The 21445-nt window shown below is 37.5% G+C and overlaps 1 protein-coding gene and 1 long non-coding RNA gene across 4 annotated transcripts; both read left to right on the top strand.

Moving 5' to 3' along the window:
- Window positions 1–13455: 13455 nt before the first annotated feature.
- On the top strand, window positions 13456–14503 carry LOC127161647 (phospholipase A and acyltransferase 1-like; the record flags this gene model as incomplete). The annotated part of the gene is made up of 2 exons (XM_051104370.1): window positions 13456–13561; window positions 13698–14503. Coding segments are annotated over 2 exons (414 nt in total), but the record flags the coding sequence as incomplete, so codon positions are not given.
- Window positions 14504–18707: 4204 nt separating this feature from the next.
- On the top strand, window positions 18708–21164 carry LOC127161648 (uncharacterized). Of its 3 annotated transcripts, XR_007827120.1 has the most exons (4): window positions 18708–19004; window positions 19378–19479; window positions 19861–20334; window positions 21103–21164. It is a non-coding gene; the product is annotated as an uncharacterized LOC127161648 (long non-coding RNA). The 3 variants fall into 3 exon arrangements; XR_007827121.1 differs by lacking the exon at window positions 19378–19479 and having other exon boundaries at window positions 19762–20334; XR_007827122.1 differs by having other exon boundaries at window positions 18708–19479.
- The last annotated feature ends 281 nt before the right edge of the window (window positions 21165–21445 follow it).

Below are 21445 nucleotides of genomic sequence, written 5' to 3'. Positions count from 1 at the left end.
TGCTGAAAATACCAGTATTATTTTTACATTATTTTTATGTTTTCTTTTTATGTTACATTTTAAATGCAATATATTTTTACTAAATAAAATATTTACTTATATTATCAGACTTCATGAGAGTATCACGATGCTGCCGACATTCTGACGTAGAACACGCATGCGCTGCGCCTTGTTTACCAGCAGAGGAACGATCATGCACACATCCTGGTACTCTTGTGAACGTGCATCGAGGACTGACACGGACAAGAAGACATTGTTGAATAAAGTTGTTATTTTTGTTTTCTTTGCACACAAAAGTATTCACAAAACTTCGTAAAATTACTGTTAAACCACTGATGTCACTGGATGGATCACTGATGGACTATTTGAATGATATCTTTACTACCTTCATGGGCCCTTCAAGGTCTTACGAGTTTGGAAACAATGAACACAACTCTACGTAGAAATACACAACACAATTCTGAATGCTTGTAAATACAATATATATATATATATAGTATAGAAATACAGAATATAGAAATTCTACAATTAATTACGAAAAAAAAATAAACTAAAATAAATTAATAAATAAATTTTAAAAATGAAATTTACATTAAAAATTACAATAGCAACTGACCTAAATTTTATGAATCACCAAGGACCACAATTTCAGCTAAAAATCTTCTACTGAAGGAAAACAAAAGTCACCTACACCTTGCAAATTTTCATTTTAGGGTGAACTATCCCTTTAATACTTTTTGGCTTTTTTTAGTATTGTGAATGTAGCGTGTATCATGACATACAGTAAGTACCGTGTACCATATCAAAAACGTACGTGTTACAACCACTGATAGCCAAGAATTCTTCTTCTATTACCAGTAACACATCACTGCAGATTAATTAATTAAAACATTAAAACATTTTGCTGGACTCAGTATAATGTTCCTTACAACTTACCAAATATCCAGTGGTCCAAGGATTTTGATATGCAACCAGTTTCCTGACATTTGTATGTGCCTGATTTCAACGCCAGGGAAATAAACAAAGCAGATATGCGTGTGAACACATTTTGTAACTACAAAATAGGCTGGACTAAACCCTTATATCAATATCAACACTTATATCAATGTTATATATATATTGTCAAATGGTCCTATATAAGCCCAAAATCTTATATAATGGAGGTCGGGCTGTTACAGCTGATCTGAGATAAAACACTCATGTCAATCAACTATTGTGGGAGTGGCCTCTGTCATGTGATGTCACAATGACAGGCATCTGAGAACGGCTCGATTTGAAAAAGGGAATATTATTTTTACAGATTAATTAAAAACCACTGCATGGATTTTTATCATTATCATTATCATTATAGGGTACATACACTGACAACACACATTAATGTTCAAACAACATGAAAAAGTGAACTTTGCATCTGATCACCCCTTTAAGTACAGTACTCAAGTAAAATGTACCTCTGATCAACACAACACAGAAGCAAATGCACTACAGATATGCATTAATCGTTTTATGACTTGAATTTAACAGATAGATAGATAGATAGATAGATAGATAGATAGATTGATTCAAATTGATTGATATGTCAGGTTATTTTGGGGTTGCAAGGGTAGTCGGAAATGTTGCCAAAACTAGCAACAAATTTACTAAGTTGGCAACAAACACTGCTTACCACTACTTCATTACCACTGTGAGTCAAGTCACACAAACACAATCTGTGCAGACATTCACTGCAATACAGGCCTGTTCAGATGTTTGAGAATTTCCTGTTTTTCAGACATACTTCTGCCTACATCTGTGAAATGTTTTAAAAATAAGTTCACTGTGAATGTCTGAGGCTGATGTCATAATATTGCTTTTCCGAGTTTTCTCGAGTTTTTCAAGATTTTTTTTTAACCTACTGAGCTGGTTCCTGTGTGCCAGTGATTCACCATGGAATAAACTAATAAAATTAAGGACAAGCAAAATCACAGAAACTGCTAAAACTGGTCGTTTTAACTGATTAAAGATGTTTGACAGAAACCTGGCTAAAACCAGATGATTACATTATCTTAAACGAGTCTACCCCTCATGATTACTGTTATAAACATGAGCCACGTCTAAAAGGTAAAGGGGGAGGTGTTTCTACAATTTATAGCAATATTTTCAGTGTTTCTCAGAGAGCGGGCTTCAAGTATAACTCGTTTGAAGTAATGATGCTTCATGTAACATTATCCAGAGAAACAAGTGTTAATGATAAATCCCCCATGACATTTGTACTCGCTACTGTATACAGGCCACCAGGGCACCATACAGATTTTCTTAAAGAATTCGCTGATTTTATATCTGAGCTGGTGTTGGCTACAGATAAGGTCTTAATAGTAGGTGACTTTAACATCCATGTCGATAATGAAAACGATGCACTGGCAGCTGCATTTACAGACATTCTGAACTCTATTGGAGTTAGACAACACGTGTCAGGTCCCACTCATTGTCAATATCATACTCTAGACTTAATACTGTCACATGGAATCGATGTCAATGCCGTTGAGATTCTGCAGCAAAGTGATGATATCTCTGATCATTATCTAGTCTTGTGTATTCTCCAGATGACTAAAACTGTAAATTCAACTTCTTATTACAAGTATGGTAGAACCATCACTGCTACTACAAAAGACTGCTTTCTGAGTAATCTTCCTGAATTATCTGAATTCCTCAGCATGTCCAATAGCTCAGAAAAACTTGATGATGTAACAGAAACTATTGACTCTCTCTTTTCCAGGACTCTAGATACGGTCGCTCCTCTGCGCCTAAGAAAGATTAAGGAAAACAGTCCGACTCCGTGGTATAACGAGCACACTCGCGCCCTAAAGAGAGCAGCCCGGAAAATGGAGCGCAGCTGGAGGAAAACAAAATTAGAGGTTTTTCGTACTGCTTGGCGGGAATGTACCCTATCGTATAGAAAAGTGTTAAAATCGGCCAGATCTGATTACTTTTCGACTCTTTTAGAAGAAAACAAACATAACCCTAGGTATTTATTCAATACAGTGGCTAAGTTAACAAAAAATAAAGAACCAACAGGCACTGACTATGCCCATCAGCATGACAGTAATGACTTCATGAACTACTTTACTTCCAAGATCGATACTATTAGAGACAAAATTGTCACTATGCAGCCGTCAATTACAGTGTCGCATCAGATAGTGCGCTATAGATCTCCTGGGGAACAATTCAACTCATTCTCTACTATAGGTCAGGAAGAATTGTATAAACTTGTTAAATCATCTAAACCAACAACTTGTATTCTAGACCCTATTCCATCTAGGCTACTAAAAGACTATTATTATTAGAGTTACAAATGATCTGCTCTTATCATCCGATCGTGGTTGTATCTCTCTGTTAGTGCTACTGGATCTTAGTGCTGCGTTCGATACGGTTGACCACAACATTCTCTTGAACAGACTTGAGAATTATGTTGGCATTAGTGGTAGTGCATTGGCATGGTTCAAATTGTACTTATCTGGCCGCTATCAATTCGTGGCAGTGAATAAAGAGGTATCATATCGATCACAAGTGCAGTATGGAGTACCGCAAGGCTCCGTGCTAGGGCCATTACTCTTTATGCTTTACATGTTACCCTTGGATGATATCATCAGGAAATATGGTGTTAGCTTTCACTGTTACGCTGATGATACTCAGCTCTATATTTCTTCGCGGCCCAGCGAAACATACCAATTTGAAAAACGGATTGTGTAGTTGAGTTAAAAAATTGGATGACAAGTAATTTCTTACTGCTAAATTCTGAAAAAACAGAGGTGTTAATTATTGGACCTAAATCCTCAGCGTGTAATAACCTACAACACTGTCTAATACTTGATGGCTGTTATGTTAATTCTTCGTCATCAGTTAGGAACCTAGGTGTGCTATTTGATGGCAATCTTTTCTTTGAAAACCACATCTCTAATATTTGCAAAACTGCATTTTTCCATCGCAAAAATATATCTAAATTATGACCTATGCTCTCAATGTCAAATGCTGAAACGTTAATTCATGCGTTTATGACCTCAAGATTAGATTATTGTAATGCTTTATTGGGTGGTTGTTCAGCTCGCTTAATAAACAAACTCCAGCTGGTCCAAAATGCAGCAGCTAGAGTTCTTACTAGAACCAAAAAGTATGATCATATTAGCCCGGTTCTGTCTACACTGCACTGGCTCCCTATTAAACATCGTATAGATTTTAAAATCTTGCTAATTACTTACAAAGCCCTGAATGGTTTAGCTCCTCAGTACCTGAGCGAGCTCTTATCACATTATAGTCCCTCACGTCCGCTGCGTTCTCAAAACTCTGGCAATTTGATAATACCTAGAATATCCAAATCAACCACGGGCAGCAGATCTTTTTCTTATTTAGCACCCAAACTCTGGAACAATCTACCCAACACTGTTCGGGACGCAGACACACTCTGTCAGTTTAAATCTAGATTAAAGACCCATCTCTTTAACCTTGCTTACACATAACAAATCAACATATTCCTATAATTCAAATCCGTTAAAGGATTGTTAGGCTGCACTAATTAGGTCAACCGGAACCAGGAACACTTCCCATAACACCCGATGTACTCAGTGCATCGTCAGAAGAATGGCATCTATGCTAATATTAGTCTGTTTCTTTCTTATTCCGAGGTCACCTTAACCACCAGATCCAGTCCTCTGGATCCAGTCCGTACCCAGCCCAGATGGTGGATCAGCACCTAGAGACGACCTCTACAGCACTGAATGTCATCGGAGACCACATCGACTAGATGAGCCACAGAGACGGATCCCCAGTGAAGACCTCATCACCTAGACAGCCATCGGCACAAGAACACAAGAAGATGAGTCCTCTGTGTCTGGCCAGAGGAGAACTGGCCCCCCCGACTGAGCCTGGTTTCTCCCAAGGTTTTCTCCATTTGTCACCAATGGAGTTTTGGTTCCTTGCCGCTGTCGCCTCTGGCTTGCTTAGTTGGGGACACTTTATCTTCACTTTCTCTTCACACAATATTGTATTTTATTTTATTGTATTTGATTAACTACCTTTACCTGAAAATTGAGTGTTTACTGTTGCCCTTGTCATTGTTGATGTACTATTTCCTATTTAATACTGTACAGCCGCCTTGTCACAATTCTGTATTGTTAAAGGCGGTATATAAATAAAGGTGATTTGATTTGATTTGATAAAGTAATAGTAATAGAAGTAATAGTCTGAAATGAACACCTTTAAATAAAATATCACAAAACATTTGCTCTTATGGCTCATATCAGTGGCATAGCAAGTCAGCTCTGGGCCCATATGCAAAAACTCGTTAAACTTAACTTACTGTTGATTTTTCTAAGTAAGTAAATAACGTTACGTGACAATTCACAAGCTGTTTTATTTATGGTATAATGCTTGGAAATAATATTTAACGTTTTCAAGTCCATTTTTTGTAGCATGTAAGCCATCCAATAATCGCAATGAGCATTCTGCTTTGTTACTTTTGTTATAACACAAAGTCTTAGCCTATTAATTCTGTCAATTTTATGATAAAATACAAACAACAAATGTGTTTTTACGCTCTTTAATCAGTAGTGAGATGACTATATTCGCCTAAGTTCATGCGGTGTGTGACTCAATGATCCTTTCCTCTTTAATAGCCTACTTGCAGCACAAAATTAACACGAATAAATACTTGAATGCATGTTGAAAAAAATCTGAACAATTGAATAAAAACAAATGTTTCATGTAATCAATCAGAGTTTCATTGGTCTCTCAGAAAGCAATATAACTGCCAACATTGTGTCATTATTCTCATAAGTCAGCCAGATAACCGAGCTGAAGCCTACATTTTTGTTGCTGTTTTTCAAGTTAAACATAAAGAATGACAGGTAGGATTATGTGGACTTGGAATTTGGTTGAATTTTCACATTAATTTTCACATGTTTATTTAGTTATTTTTCAACATGTCAGCAAGTATTCACTGGGTTTTGGTTTATTTTTGTGAAGCATTCCTGTTCAAGACCAAGACGGCAGAAAGTGCATCCTGTTTGTTTTCTTTATTTTACAAAAGCACAACATTTTGTTAATATTGTAAGAGCACACAAATAAAACTAGACCCTTTGCAGTTCCAAATGATGCATTACTCTGACTTTTATGAGCAAAAATTACAGCATATTTGAATTTTCCACTGTTATTAAGAAAAAAAAAGTGATAACACTGGCATCTCCATGTCCTGCAAAGCACGCTTTAGCTTCCACCCTCTGAACAAACGATTGGATTTGCACCTGATAGTGCGCTTTTCTTTGTTAAATGTTTAAATTAATATTGTGAAATGCATTAAGCATGTTATGTCTGGCAACTTTTGGTACTTCAAAAAACAAAAATTTGCATTTAACAAACATAAAATGTTCCAAACATTTCAAAAAATTAATAAAGAGACAAAACGTGAGGACAAAATGGAGAAAAAAAAAGTTCAATCTTATTCAGAGACTCAAACGGAGCAAGAATATGAAGTTTTTGCAGATGCTGATATTTATATGGTGACATTCTGCTACTTATAATGTAAATAAATGAGATCTTTATTACAGTAGAGCAGGTACTGAGATAAAATGATGTAAATATCTCCAATAATGTGTCTCAGTAAGATGAGATTGAAATGATCCAAACATATAATGCATTGCAATCCAATGATGACTGAGAGATGAACAAATAAACGCTCCTCAAAAGATGTGAGATGTTTTGGAGGCTTGTGAAGATCATTCCTCCACTGAGGAACAGTCAAAGTAAAGCTTCTGAAAACAAACGTTCCTCAAAAGAACCTGATGATCACGTTTGAAATGCACTGATTTTTCTACAAAATGATGCATGTAGAATCAAGTAAAGCCAAGCTGCTTCCGTCTAGTAGGTGTTCATCTGGAATTATGACTAATGTTATTCTGACGTTTACTTAATAAAAATCAGTCTGTCATGAAACAGAAGTAGACAACAATGAGAAGAACAGGTAAACTGCAGAGAGTTTATTTATAGGCTGGATGGATAGCAGTGAAACAGGTAAGCAGGAGATATTTAGCAAACTTGGCTTTCATGACTGACAAAGTCTCCTTCCTTCTTGCAGGTTTCAGAGAGGACCTCGGACTGACAAAAATGAGGATCGGGAATTGCAGGTGAGTAGTCAGTATGAGTCAGTTAAGTAACTTTCAGACCAGGCAAAGTTAGAATGATGGTGCCCTTAGTCATGATTGCGGTGTGACAGGTGTCAGACCCTTTGGAATGTTTTGTGTGTTTTTCCCCAACGTATGCCCTTATTTGGTCTTTCCGTTTCCGTTTTCAATTTGTTACGACATCGTCTGATCATCTACACCTGTCCTCCCCTGATTAGTCAGTGTATATAAGTTTGGTTGTGTTTCTAGTTGGTTGTCGGTGATTGTAATGTCATACCCGTCAGTTTATACTGTCTTCATGTATTGTTACTCAGTCAGTTTACGTTATGGTTGCTGGTTCCCTGCTGTTTCCTGTCTGTTCCTGTTTCCCTGTGGATATTATAAATAAAACTCTATGTTTTGGACCTCCTCGCTCATCCTGATCATTCCCAGCACACAACACCGTGACAACAGGTGCAGGGAATCAGCAGGTGATTGTGATCACGTGGGCTGAGTGAAGGGACCTGACAAGGCTGGTATCTTCATGACACATGCTGCATCCCAATGTGCCTACTTATACTACACTCTTAAAGTATGTACTCTTTTGGTGAAGAAAAAGTACACACTTTTGAGTGTGTAGTAGAAGAGTACGTGAGCTTTGGGACAAACTATCACGTCACACAACTGCGTCTTTTCCCTGTCACAGTAAACTGACCTGTCAATCATCTTGTCACAGTTAACATCTTCCACATTTCATTTAATTTAACTTCCTACCGTACTGGAGAGAAAAGAAGTAGTACACTGCTCTGCCAGTCGCGGGTCTTTCATGACAAAAACTCTGCATAATGATGCATTTGAAAGTTTAATACGACTAAACGGATGTTTATAAAAGTTCACATTGCTGTTGCAGATGAAATACAACACAGATAACATGAAATATTTTTTTACCAGGTAAATGTTGATTATTAGTAACTCGAGCCGCTTTTTCTAAACATCTCTACCTAACCGCTGGTCGTGCACATCCGCCATGTTTGTAGTTTTTCAACGCGTTTTATTCATGTTTGTAGTTCTGGACCGAATCCTTTGCCAAAGCGCAATGAGTTGTGCGCAATATTAGCCATTAGAGTGTGCACGGATCCACACTTTAAACATCGACCTGAAATAGTAGACCATCTGGAGACTTTTGGCATACTCTTTTCAGCATACTATACTTTGGGACACACCTATTGAAATCTCACATGCTATTTAGGATGGATAGTATGAACATTGGGACGCAGGGACAGTCAGTATTTGACAGCAGACAGACACATGAAGCACCAGCTGAAGGCGGACTTTGTACAATTACACTAAAACAGTGGTTCTCAACTCCAGTCCTCAAGGCCCACTGCTCTGAACATTTTGTATGTCTACCTCATTTAACACAACTGATTCAGGTCATCAGCTCATTAGGAGAAAGATCCATGAACTGAACAGAGCGTGTCAGATTCAGAAACATACAAAATGTCAGAGCAGTGGCCCTGATGACTGGAGTTGACAACCACTGCACTAAAAGACCTTTTGCTTGATAAAAAAGAATAAACTATGAATCAGATTACTGAAGGCATATAGTGGATTGTGTGACAGTGTTTAACAGCATCATATGGATCATTTAGAGAAATTCATGTATCAAATCTGATACATTAGCTTCATAGTGTTAAGTGTCATACTGCACTGGACTCATTGCATGACTATGTGTATGTAGTGTGTAGCTTTACATGTAGATTTCAGTTTCTGTACAGTCTAATTTCTAGTTGTGATACAATTCGAAATTCATATAAAGAAATTCTTTTAGCCCAAAAAACAAATAATTAACTAAAGGGCACGGGTTCGAGTCTCAGGTCCGGCGGGGATTGTGGGTGGGAGGAGTGAATAACCAGCGCTCTCTCCACTATTAATACCACAACTGAGGTAAGACTGTTGAGCAAGGCACCGAAACCCTCACTGCTCCCTGGGCACAGCAGCATTGGCTGCCAACTGCTCTGGGTGTGTGTTTATAGTGTGTGTGTGTTTGTTTGTTCGCTACTCACTGCTGCGTGTGTGCACTTGGATGGGTGAACTGCAAAACACAAATTCCAAGTATTGGTCATACTTGGCCACACATCACATCCTTTTCCTTCGTTTAAATATATCCCACGTAGGCTGTACTCAGACGCACAATTAAAACTGGAATAACCTAATTTCAGTCACTTGTGTTCCATAAACACATAAACCTTTTTGGATTACAATCTGCCATCGAAATGCTAAATTTAATTATTCCAGAGAAAAGCTAAACGATCCGGCACCTGCAGCATCCTCATATGCGATATAGCCTACTAGCCGGGACGTCTTCTTTATGTTTACAGACAGGGCCTACAATTAACACTCGCCATATATCATCCAAAGCTGAATAAATAAGCTCTCCATTGATGTTAGGATTGGACAATATTTGACAGAGATACAATTATCTCGGGTACAAAAAAAATCAAAATATTGAGAAAATCGCCTTTAAAGTTGTCCAAATGAAGTTTGTAACAATGCGTATTACTCATCAAAAATTAAGTTTTGATATATTTATAGTAGGCATTTTACAAAATATCTTCATGGAACATGATCTTTACTTAATTTCCTAATGATTTTTGGCATTAAAGAAAAAACAATAATTTTGACCCATACAAGGTGTTTTTGGCTATTGCTGCAAATATACCTGTGATACTTGAGACTGGTTTTGTGCTCCAGGGTCACATTTAGTCTATAATACAGTAACATCATGTTTACTTCCAATTTCCAGACAGGAGACTTGTCAATCAATAAAAGGGGGAAAAAGTAACTGGCGTTACCTATTTGAAAAAGTAACTCAAAAAGAAATTAAAAAGTAATGTGTTACTTTACTAGTTACTTGAAAAAAGTAATATTATTACGTAACTCGCGTTACCCCAAACACTGGTAATGACGCAGCAGCAGCATGTTCGAATTTTCAGCGAAAACCTACCCGTACCACTCAAATTAGAAAACATTATTATAAGCTTACCGTTGTGAATCAGGCTAAAGTAAGGCAATAGTTTTGAACGCTAGCTGGTTATGTACTTGCTCAAAAGTTGATTTTGATCATTTTTAACCAAAAAAGTTATGGACAGCAGCTTTAAATTATGAAAATGTCATTTCTATTCAGAAAGACTCAGAGGGAAGATGAATATTTGTATGGTGTTTATTCTGTTAAGTATTAACAGATGGTAGTGAGTTGTACAGTGATTCATGTAAAGTTGAATATCAATATTGAAAATCAGTGATTGGCCAAACCTATTCATATGAATGAATGACGTGGCATTAAAATCTTTCTGACAGAACTTTTACTGCTTTATTTCTGAATATTCTCTCCAGTTTTTAAATGTTCTAAAAACATTTTTTTTCTTGATTATGTGAGAACATGTGGGAACATTTTCTTCATTTTATCATTTTGCAAACATCATGATTTTTTACAATATTTTTTACATGTTCTTTGAATATTTATATAACATAAGAAGTAATAAACAGAGAGGAAAATTTGAATAGTGTGTAATGTTTCATAAATTTGAACACATTTCTTACATTCTCTAAATATTTCTTATCGTTAATGTACTCTTTTTTTATATATAAAATGAAACTCTTGCATGACACTCCTATTCCTCCAAACATATTATACTAATGATGACATAGAGAATCTGTGAGATTTTATTTAATTCGCCACTGAAAGTCTGTTCATTCAGTAATAGCACACCTCTCCTCAACAACACACACCGTGTTGGAATCCTTAGTTCCTTAGTTCCGTTCTGACACACCAACTGCAGAATGTTGGACTGGTCTACAGGGACAAACTTACAGTTTAGAGTTTTGCAATCCACAAACATTTACAGTACACTCACTCTAAAACATTTTATAGATGTAGGCAAAATACATCTGAGAAACGGGAATTTCTCAAACTTCTGAACAGGGCTTGTGTTGTGGGGAATGTCTGCACAGATGGAGTGTGTCTGTGTAATGTGACTCACAGTGGCGATGGTGACAGTTTAGGGTTTCATATTCCACTGTAGTTTGTAGGGGTGACCCCAAATACTCATAGATTCGATGCTTCGATAAGAAGAGCTGAGTCCAGTGCAAGCTCGCAAATCATTATAACAAAAAGATTGCGATGAAGGATGAGGGACAGCTTTTTAGTGATTATAAAGGCAGGGCTCTTTGTGTGCTTTCTAGGCTATAGGCTACAGTCCATTCCGAATTTGTATAGAACTTTTATTTTTTGATTTTCCACATACATCCTGCAAAGTTTCTGGAATGACATCCACATATTTATGTGGGATTCACACTCGAAAGAACAATGGACAGGACAAAAATATAGCTATGTGAAAATGAAGGCTTTGTGAATTGAAGCTAGAGCACACTTAAACACCCTCAGTAATTCTGGAACCAGGCCTGGGTAAACTAGCTGTGTTTGAGCAGTTTTCACAGTAGCTCATATTTAGATGATCGCATTGAGCTTTCTGTGTCATGCTTCAGAGACTGAAAAATTATAAGGATATTTGTTCATTTCCTCCGTGAAAATCTCTATACATGCACAGGCTTCACTCCTTGCTTCTGTTGATTCCATCTTATGTGGATTATTTGGTTTTATTTAGTGCACATCTCCAGTTTCATCAGCTCTTCGAAGTAATAAACAACATATGCCACCAGCTAATGTTAACTATCTTTTAATAAAAATACAAAACATCATTTACCCCGTTTGTATCTGCGTGGTGTTCATTACACAATTCCCCCTTGTGTTTAGATCAGTATTTATGACAGTAGAATGTCTGACGACTTGACACATGATAAACAAACATATGATACGATTCAAACCTGATTCTTTCCATCATCATCAGTAAAATATGTTTATAAAAATCAGGATGTGGCAGAAACACATCATACCTGTGTCCGCCCCCAATCCCTGCTTGCCATCCCAAGTATACATTTCTAGACACTCCCCCGCACGGGAACAGGGTATAAATGTTTTGAGTTTCTAACAGGATTTGAGTGAGAAGCAGAAGAGCAGTTGGAAATTGCCATGGACCGGGTAAATATCATTTAACATTGGGAAGAATTAAAGATAACATGATTTATAGACAAATAGATCTTTTTGTGTGTGTGTTTTCTATTGTTTTTGATCAAAAGACTTTTTGATACTATTAAACAATTTGCTTATTGCTCAAGGGTGGTCACAAAACAATTGTATCATGCTATAGAAAGAACATTTGAAAAAGTTTAAAAACTACACAACAGATAGCTAAATTTAGATATAATTCACTCTGAAATGTTTTTGTGTACAGCAGGCGCGGCGCCAGGATTTAATCTTTGGATGGGCCGTAGTAATTTTGGGTGGGCCTTAATTTAAGGAGTCAATATGTTCAATATAAAATGTATATAACAAGCAGGTATACACAAACTATACCAAAGTTAAACTCCTTTTCCCTATCTTTGGATTGTTAATATTGCGGGCAGAGCGATAGAGAATATTTGGTAAACTCCATTTACAGCAGCGGCGCACGCACTGTTAATTCCCTGACCGTTCCATTCGGAACACGTTATTCTTTACCGGAATAAAATGAAACAGGAAGAAAATTTCAGATCCACTTCTCAACGTTTTTTTTTTTTTTTTCAGCTTTCAGTACAAAACGCAATTAAAACAATCAGATGAGACAGTGAATGAATTTGCATTTTAAACACTCGGAACATGTTAAGAGGCAGCTTATGATTAATCGTCTATCTGCTTCTTTTGATCATGAAAATAAAATGTATTCGCTGTATAGCGCTGAATGAAACTAACATGAACAATTTTGAATGGAATGAATGTTCAAAGTTAAATAGCATGCGTGAAAAACTGAACTATTGTGGGATACCACATTGTTAAAACACAGGTGAAGTACATTCATATTTAAATCATATAACGGACTTCAAGCATTTAGAATAAGGAAAAAACAGGCCAATAACCAAAACCTGCATATCGAACAGAGTAGCTAAACATCCGTGTCCTGTACCGTGTGTGTGTATCTGGCAGTTACTCAGGGTGGGCCCAAGCGCAAGTGGGTGGGCCCAGGCCCAGTAGGCCCACCCACAACGCCGCGGCTGGTGTACAGTAGATGTATTTAGGCAAAGTTTCACTTTCTTGTTTTTACCTATTTACAAGCACAATGATATTGTGTTATTTTAGATAAAACAGTTTGATATTATAATTTGACTAATTTAAATGACTAATTTAAATAACTTTTCTTAATATTACACCTGATATTGTCTCCTATAGGACAGGAAACCAGAGCGTGGAGACCTCATTGAAATCTTCAGAGATGGATATCAGCACTGGGCGATTTATGTTGGAGTTGGATATGTGATTCATGTGGTCTCAGACTGTGAGGGGTTTTTCTTTGTTTGTTTGTTTCATGTTTCACATGCTGCTAATTGAGCTGACCTTGTATTCAATCTGAAACTTTGCATTTAGGTCTCATGAGTCATGATTATTTTAATTTTTCATTTCTTTCTTTACAGCTGAGCATGCTGACACTGGAGCCAGCAAGAAGTCAAAAAAAGATGGTAATGTCACAGTGAAGAAAGAAAAACTGCAGGATGTGGTTGGCAATGATGAATACCGTATCAACAATCATCTGGATGAGAAATATAACCCACTTCCCATTGAAGAAATTCTACAGGAAGCAGAACATTTTGTGGGACGGGAGTTTCCATATGATTTGTTATTAAGAAACTGTGAGCACCTCGCTACACTGTTGAGATACGGAAGTCAAGTCAAGTCAAGTCACCTTTATTTATATACCGCCTTTAACAATACAGAATTGTGACAAGGCGGCTGTACAGTATTAAATAGGAAACAGTACATCAACAATGCCAAAGGCAACAGTAAACACTCACATTTTAGGTAAAGGTAGTTAATCAAAAACAATAAAATAAAATACAATATTGTGTTAAGAGAAAGTGTCCCCAAAAATGCGGAAAGCCGCATTCCCAGCAGGTACAGCTGTATGATATTGTATTGTATATAATTATATTGTATTCATAAATGTCTCAAAATCACAGGATTACAGACTTTATTATGCCAAAATGTTTGAAATTAATTTAGTTTACAATAGCAACAAGTTCTCTCACAGTGACTTAATAAAAAAATAATAATTTCTGTTTATTCTTTTAGGTGCAAAATGCAAGGAACCTTTTTATTGCTGGTCTCATTGCTGCAGCGGTTGTCTATGGAATACCTGCTATAGCAAATTCAAGAAAAAAAGAGAATCAGGATCAATAAACATGAAAATGGGAAATGAAGAAATAAAAGTACAGTTCTTTAAAGTCAGTAAATGTGTGGTTTATTTTATTACATTTATTACATTTAAATAATTTAAATAAACATCCTTACTGGCACTGGGATCCTTGTTTTTATTCATTTTATTGTTTCAAAATTCAAAGGCAAAGAGAAGCACACCATCACACACACTGAACAGTGGGAAATGAAGAACTAAAAGTAGAATTGTGGAGGCCTTTGATCGTTCATTTAAATAACCAACTAAACTTCAGTGTAAGTATAGACACAAGTCCAAGCACCAATGACCCATGTATCTCATTGATTTACATTAGAAGCATCAGAATTTCATCATGTAAATATCAGCATCTGCAGCAAATTGCATATTTGTGCTCAGTTTGAGTCTCTGAGTTGATTTTTCCTCCACATTCTCACTATATCAGACTGTATGAGCTGTAAAAGCCTGATGCAACAAATATTAGATACCAAACAAAACACATATGCACAGTTGACATTAAGATTTAGCTCCGGAGCATTCATACTGCTTGTAGATGTTACTACTCTTCGAGTGGCGTTAAACTGTGGCAAATTAAACTGAATGGGTATGATTTGGAAAGGCACACACGTCTTTAAAAAAGGTCTAAAAGCTGAAAATGCATATCAGAGCAAAAACCAAACCCTGAGGACAAAGAAATTCTGCTGCATTGAAGATTCACAGAAGCACGTCGACTCTGTTACCCTTGATGGAAGAAGTTTGAAACAATCACGACTCTTCCTGGAGCTGAACTGAAAGAAAGGCCTTGGTTAGACTGGTGACCAAGAACTTGATGGTTCTCTGAGAAAAACATCTGAATACTTAATTCACACTTTTGTCATTTATTATAAAGAAAATGATAAAGGTAGAGGTGCTAGTGGTGCTGTTTGCCCTAGAACGAAATCTGAGATTTTTATTTATAAAGCAGCTAATGGGAAGGTGATAGCAGAGGATGAGCTTTTGAATTTTATTGTGATTAAAATGAAAACACTGACCCCCGATTAAATTATTTTACTAGTTTCAAGCAGCTTCCCGTCGGAGTGGATTGAGGAGTCCAACCAACTTTTGTTTGAAACGTGCACGACTGCAATACGTTGTATCAAACACAAAGGTCCTCAGAAGGAGACTGTCTGAAGGTGCTTAATGAGTGCAGTGAAAACATCCCCAGGTTTGTCTCCCAGTACTTGGATGAACTTCCACTTGTCGGATTTGGTAACATGGACGCCTCGGCGCTACTCAGTAGAATGGAACGGCTGAGCTGGGAAGTTTCGAGTCTGCGAGAGGCCTTGGAACCTCAGGCGAGTGTGAATGAGAACTTGGGGGCGGCTACACTCCGGCGTGGAGCACTGTTCTGAAGAAAGGGGTACGCCAGCCCAAGAAACCTTCAAATGCAGCCGGGCAACCTAAAACTGGTGCTATACAGACTCGTTCGAAACGGGAACAGCGGAGGGTAAAGGGAATAATTGGTACTGGCACTGAGAGTAACATTTCAGTGGTCAAAACGAAGATAGTGAGTGTGTTTGCCACTCGATTTTCCCCTCATCTTGATGCGGACACTCTTTGTTCTTATTTGACTGAGAGTTTGGGTAAATCAGTGACATGTCGGAAGATCGATTCAACTCGCAATAGATTCAGTTCGTTTCATGTCACTGCTGAGTGTAACGAAGTAACAGACATGTATGACCCACAACTTTGGCCAGCGGGGATTTATGTCCGCCGTTATTTTTAGGTTCGGAAACCTAGAGGCGACGGTGACAGTGCGGCCCGTGGATTAGTTCAATTATTATTAAATTATAATAAATGAATATCAATATTGCGTCATATAATGCCGGAGGACTGCGAGTTGGGCATGGTGAAACAGATAAATCACGCCGCTTTGTGGTGGATAAACTATTGGAGACATGTGACGTACTGTGTGTTCAAGAGATTTTTTTAAGCAAGACTTGGAAAGACTGAATTCCCTTCATAAAGACTTCTGTGGGGCGGGTGAATCTACCACTGACTTAAGCACAGAAATAGTTTATGGCAGAATATCAGGCGGTGTTGCCGTATTATAGCGCAAAAAGTTTGGTCAGTCAATTAAGGTGGTCCGATTAAATGTTGATTGGGCTATAGGAATTGAGTTTAGTAATGGTGGTAAAAAGTTCATCATTCTGAATATCTATACACCCTATGAGAGTTCTCAGAATGAAGTTGAATATCTCAGTAGGTTGGGTTGTGTCATGTCTTTTATTCAAGATAATCCTTCCACATGTTTTTTTATAGTGGGTGACATGAATGCAGATGTTTTTGATGGTAACTTTTTATTTGCTAATCATTTAATGCATTTTTGCTCTGATAATGGTTTGATTCTGTCCAGCAAATTACTTTTACCTGTTAATAGTTTCACTTATATCAGGCGTGTCACACTACCTCTTGGTTAGATCATTGCATTTGTATAGCTGATGCACATGATTCCTTAGAGACCATGAGGATTAATTATGAATTTGCCACTACTGATCATGTGCCACTTTCTAGAAATCTGGGCAGTTTACCTACTCTTCTATCTGATAATAATGAAATGAGTGTAGAGGGTAACGCTTTAGATTACAACCCGCAAAGAACTACGTAAGTAAACAGAATTTACGGTGTATGTTTCTGTAATTATAGTGTACCTGTAAAGAACGTACATGTAGGTATAAGGGAACAATATGTTATATTTGGGTAATGAGGGGATAACAAACCAGATATTCAACCTGCAAAGAACTACATAAGTATACGGAATTCATGGTGTACGTTTCTGTAATTATAGTGTACCTATTAGTACGTATGTGTAGGTATAAGAGAACAATAGGTTATGTTACGTTTTGGTAATAGAGATTAACAACCAGATATGTAACCTGCAAAGAACAGCGTAAGTAAACTGAAGTTACAGTGTATGTTTCGTATTTATATTGTACCTACGTGTAAGTATAAGGGAGCAATATGTTACGTTTGGGTAATAACGGGGTAGCAAACAGATATACAAATAATTTATAATGGATTAATTTAAAAAACTTAACAGGTACCTGTTCTATTAAATCGTAAGTTTGGTGTATCTATACGTAAGCTTTTTAAAATTACTGGGAAATTATACTCTTGTTCCATGTAGTTACAGGGTAATTGTGCCTCTGCGGGCTGTAAATTAAAGTGGCGATTGTTCCCCTCTTGTTCAACGAAGTTACGGGGTAGGTACAATACATAAACACACAATCTGAAAATATATCTAAAAATATTTTTTATAGTCGCTAATCCCACTTCTACCTCTAAACCTAACGTTAACTATGACTGAACAGTAATAAAAATATAAAAAACAGGAAAGTGCAATCACAATCATTTATTTAATTATATTATTAATTATATTAATTATATTTATCTATAAGTGGAGAGAGGCAATGCAGAACAAGTAACGCTGATAGTGCCTGTTTTTGTTTTGTGTTTACGAATACAGGTACTGAAATTAAATCACCCGCCACAAAACCCAGCTTTGTGTGGACAATCCTTTATTTATACACCTAAAAAAAAAAATAAATCAACACAACGCAGAGGAACGACCGCTACACTGGCAACAGAAATCACACAGAACAGAATGAAATGTTATAATTTCATATTAAGTAAACGTTAAATGTTTAGATGATGCAAATATGTCATTATTGTACATTTGGTGTCTGTAAAAATGTAAATAAATGTACGTTTTGTAGAACCACATTTTACGTCGCGTTGTTATATGTATTGAACCTACCCTGTAACTTCGTTGAACAAGAGGGGAACAATCGCCACTTTAATTTACAGCCCGCAGAGGGCACAATTACCCTGTAATTACATGGAACAAGAGTATATTTTCCCAGTAATTTTAAAAAGCTTACGTATAGATACACCAAACGTACGATTTAATAGAACAGGTACCTGTTAAGTTTTTTAAATTAATCCATTATAAATTATTCAAACGTAACCTATTGTTCCCTTATACTTACACGTAGGTACAATATAAATACGAAACATTCACCGTAACTTTAGTTTACTTACGCAGTTCTTTGCAGGTTGTATATCTGGTTGTTCCCAGCAGGCACACAACGTCATAAGACATTGGTATTTGATTAGATTTAGGTTGCGACGTCGGGTGACCAAAAATCAACGTTGAGCCAATGTCTAATGACAACGTTAGATTGACGTCTAATAGCGATATCAGCTGACGTTGATATTTTGTTGTTTTTAGGTTGTGTTGCAAAGTGACCAAAATCCAACGTTGAGTCAACGTCTTAAGCCAACGTCATATTGATGTCAAACACTGACATTTAGTCGTCAGGTATGGCAACCAAAACCCAACGTCTCCTAGACGTCATAATTGTAACGTCCACCCAACGTCAAATTCTGACATCATTAGACGTTGATCTTTTGTTAGTTTTAGGTTGTGGCATTAACTAACCAAAATCCAACGTCGAGGCAACGTCTCAAGCCAACGTCATATTGATTTCAAATACTGACATTTAGTTGTCAGGTATGGCAACCAAAACCCAACATCTCCTAGACGTCATAATTGTAACGTCCAACCAACGTCAAATTCTGACATCATTAGACATTGATCTTTTGTTAGTTTTAGGTTGTGGCATTAACTAACCAAAATCCAACGTCTCAAGCCAACGTCATATTGATGTCAAATATTGACATTTAGTCGTCAGGTATGGCAACCAAAACCCAACGTCATCTAGATGTCATAATTGTAACGTCCACCCAACGTCAAATTCTGACATCATTAGACGTTGATCTTTCATTAGTTTTAGGTTGTGGCATTAACTAACCAAAATCCAACGTCGAGGCAACGTCTCAAGCCAACGTCATACTGATGTCAAATACTGACATTTAGTCGTCAGGTATGGCAACCAAAACCCAACGTCTCCTAGACGTCATAATTGTAACGTCCACCCAACGTCAAATTCTGACATCATTAGACGTTAATCTTTTGTAAGTTTTAGGTTGTGGCATTAACTAACTAAAATCCAACGTCGAGCCAGCATCTGAAGTCAACGTCATATTGATGTCAAACACTGACATTTAGTTGTCAGGTATGGCAACCAAAACCCAACGTCTCCTAGATGTCATAATTGTAACGTCCACCCAACGTCAAATTCTGACATCATTAGACGTTGACCTTTTGTTAGTTTTAGGTTGTGGCATTAACTAACCAACATCCAACATCGAGGCAACGTCTCAAGCCAACGTCATATTGATATCAAATACTGACATTTAGTTGTCAGGTATGGCAACCAAAACCCAGCGTCTCCTAGACATATTTGTAACGTCCACCCAACGTCAAATTCTGACATCATTAGACGTTGATCTTTTGTAAGTTTTAGGTTGTGGCATTAACTAACCAAAATCCAACGTCGAACCAGTGTCTGAAGTCAACGTCATATTTATGTCAAATACTGACATTTAGTCGTCAGGTATGGCAACCAAAACCCGACGTCTCCTAGATGTCATAATTGTAACATCCACCCAACGTCAAATTCTGACATCATTAGACGTTGATCTTTTGTTAGTTTTAGGTTGGGGCATTAACTAACCAACATCCAACGTCGAGCCAACGTCTCAAGCCAACGTCATATTGATGTCAAATACTGACATTTAGTCGTCAGGTATGGCAAACAAAACCCAACGTCTCCTAGACGTCATAATTGTAACATCCACCCACCGTCAAATTCTGACATCATTAGACGTTGATCTTTCATTAGTTTTAGGTTGTGGCATTAACTAACCAACATCCAACGTCGAGCCAACGTCTCAAGCCAACGTCATACTGATGTCAAATACTGACATTTAGTCGTCAGGTATGGCAACCAAAACCCAACGTCTCCTAGATGTCATAATTGTAACGTCCACCCAACGTCAAATTCTGATATCATTAGACATTGATCTTTTGATAGTTTTAGGTTGTGGCATTAGCTAACTCAAATCCAACGTCGAGCCAGCGTCTGAAGTCAACGTCATATTGATGTCAAATACTGACATTTAGTCGTCAGGTATGGCAACCAAAACCCAACATCTCCTAGATGTCATAATTGTAACGTCCACCCAACATCAAATCCTGACATCATTAGACGTTGATCTTTCATTAGTTTTAGGTTGTGGCATTAACTAACCAACATCCAACGTCGAGCCAACGTCTCAAGCCAACGTCATACTGATGTCAAATACTGACATTTAGTCGTCAGGTATGGCAACCAAAACCCAACGTCTCCTAGGCGTCATAATTGTAACGTCCACCCAACGTCAAATTCTGATATCATTAGACATTGATCTTTTGATAGTTTTAGGTTGTGGCATTAGCTAACTCAAATCCAACGTCGAGCCAGCGTCTGAAGTCAACGTCATATTGATGTCAAATACTGACATTTAGTCGTCAGGTATGGCAACCAAAACCCAACATCTCCTAGATGTCATAATTGTAACGTCCACCCAACATCAAATCCTGACATCATTAGACGTTGATCTTTTGTTAGTTTTAGGTTGGGGCATTAACTAACCAACATCCAACGTCGAGCCAACGTCTCAAGCCAATGTCATATTGATGTCAAATACTGACATTTAGTCATCAGGTATTAGACATTGATCTTTCGTTAGTTTTAGGTTGTAGCATTTACTAATACTAACATTTAGTTGTCACAAACGCGGTCTCTGTGGCTCCCTCCAACCGCCGTCAGCGGGAACCATCCCCGGACTTTTAACACACTACATTTCCCATCACCCCGTACCTGGGACCCCGCCTTCCGGTTCCGGGTCGCCCGGGTCTCTTCCGCTCTGTCGGCCATTTTAGGCCGCCGCTTCGGCAGCGGCGTCGCGAAGTTTTGTATAGTTATGCTAACAATCCTGAGCGTTCTTTTCTCGGACTGCCTACCCGTTGCCGACTGGACTGTATATCGTGTGCGTGAACCTTTGCTG

Source organism: Labeo rohita, unplaced genomic scaffold (genome assembly GCF_022985175.1).
Source record: "Labeo rohita strain BAU-BD-2019 unplaced genomic scaffold, IGBB_LRoh.1.0 scaffold_704, whole genome shotgun sequence".
Taxonomy (NCBI): Eukaryota; Metazoa; Chordata; class Actinopteri; order Cypriniformes; family Cyprinidae; genus Labeo; species Labeo rohita.
This window is presented reverse-complemented; position numbering and strand designations above follow the sequence as displayed.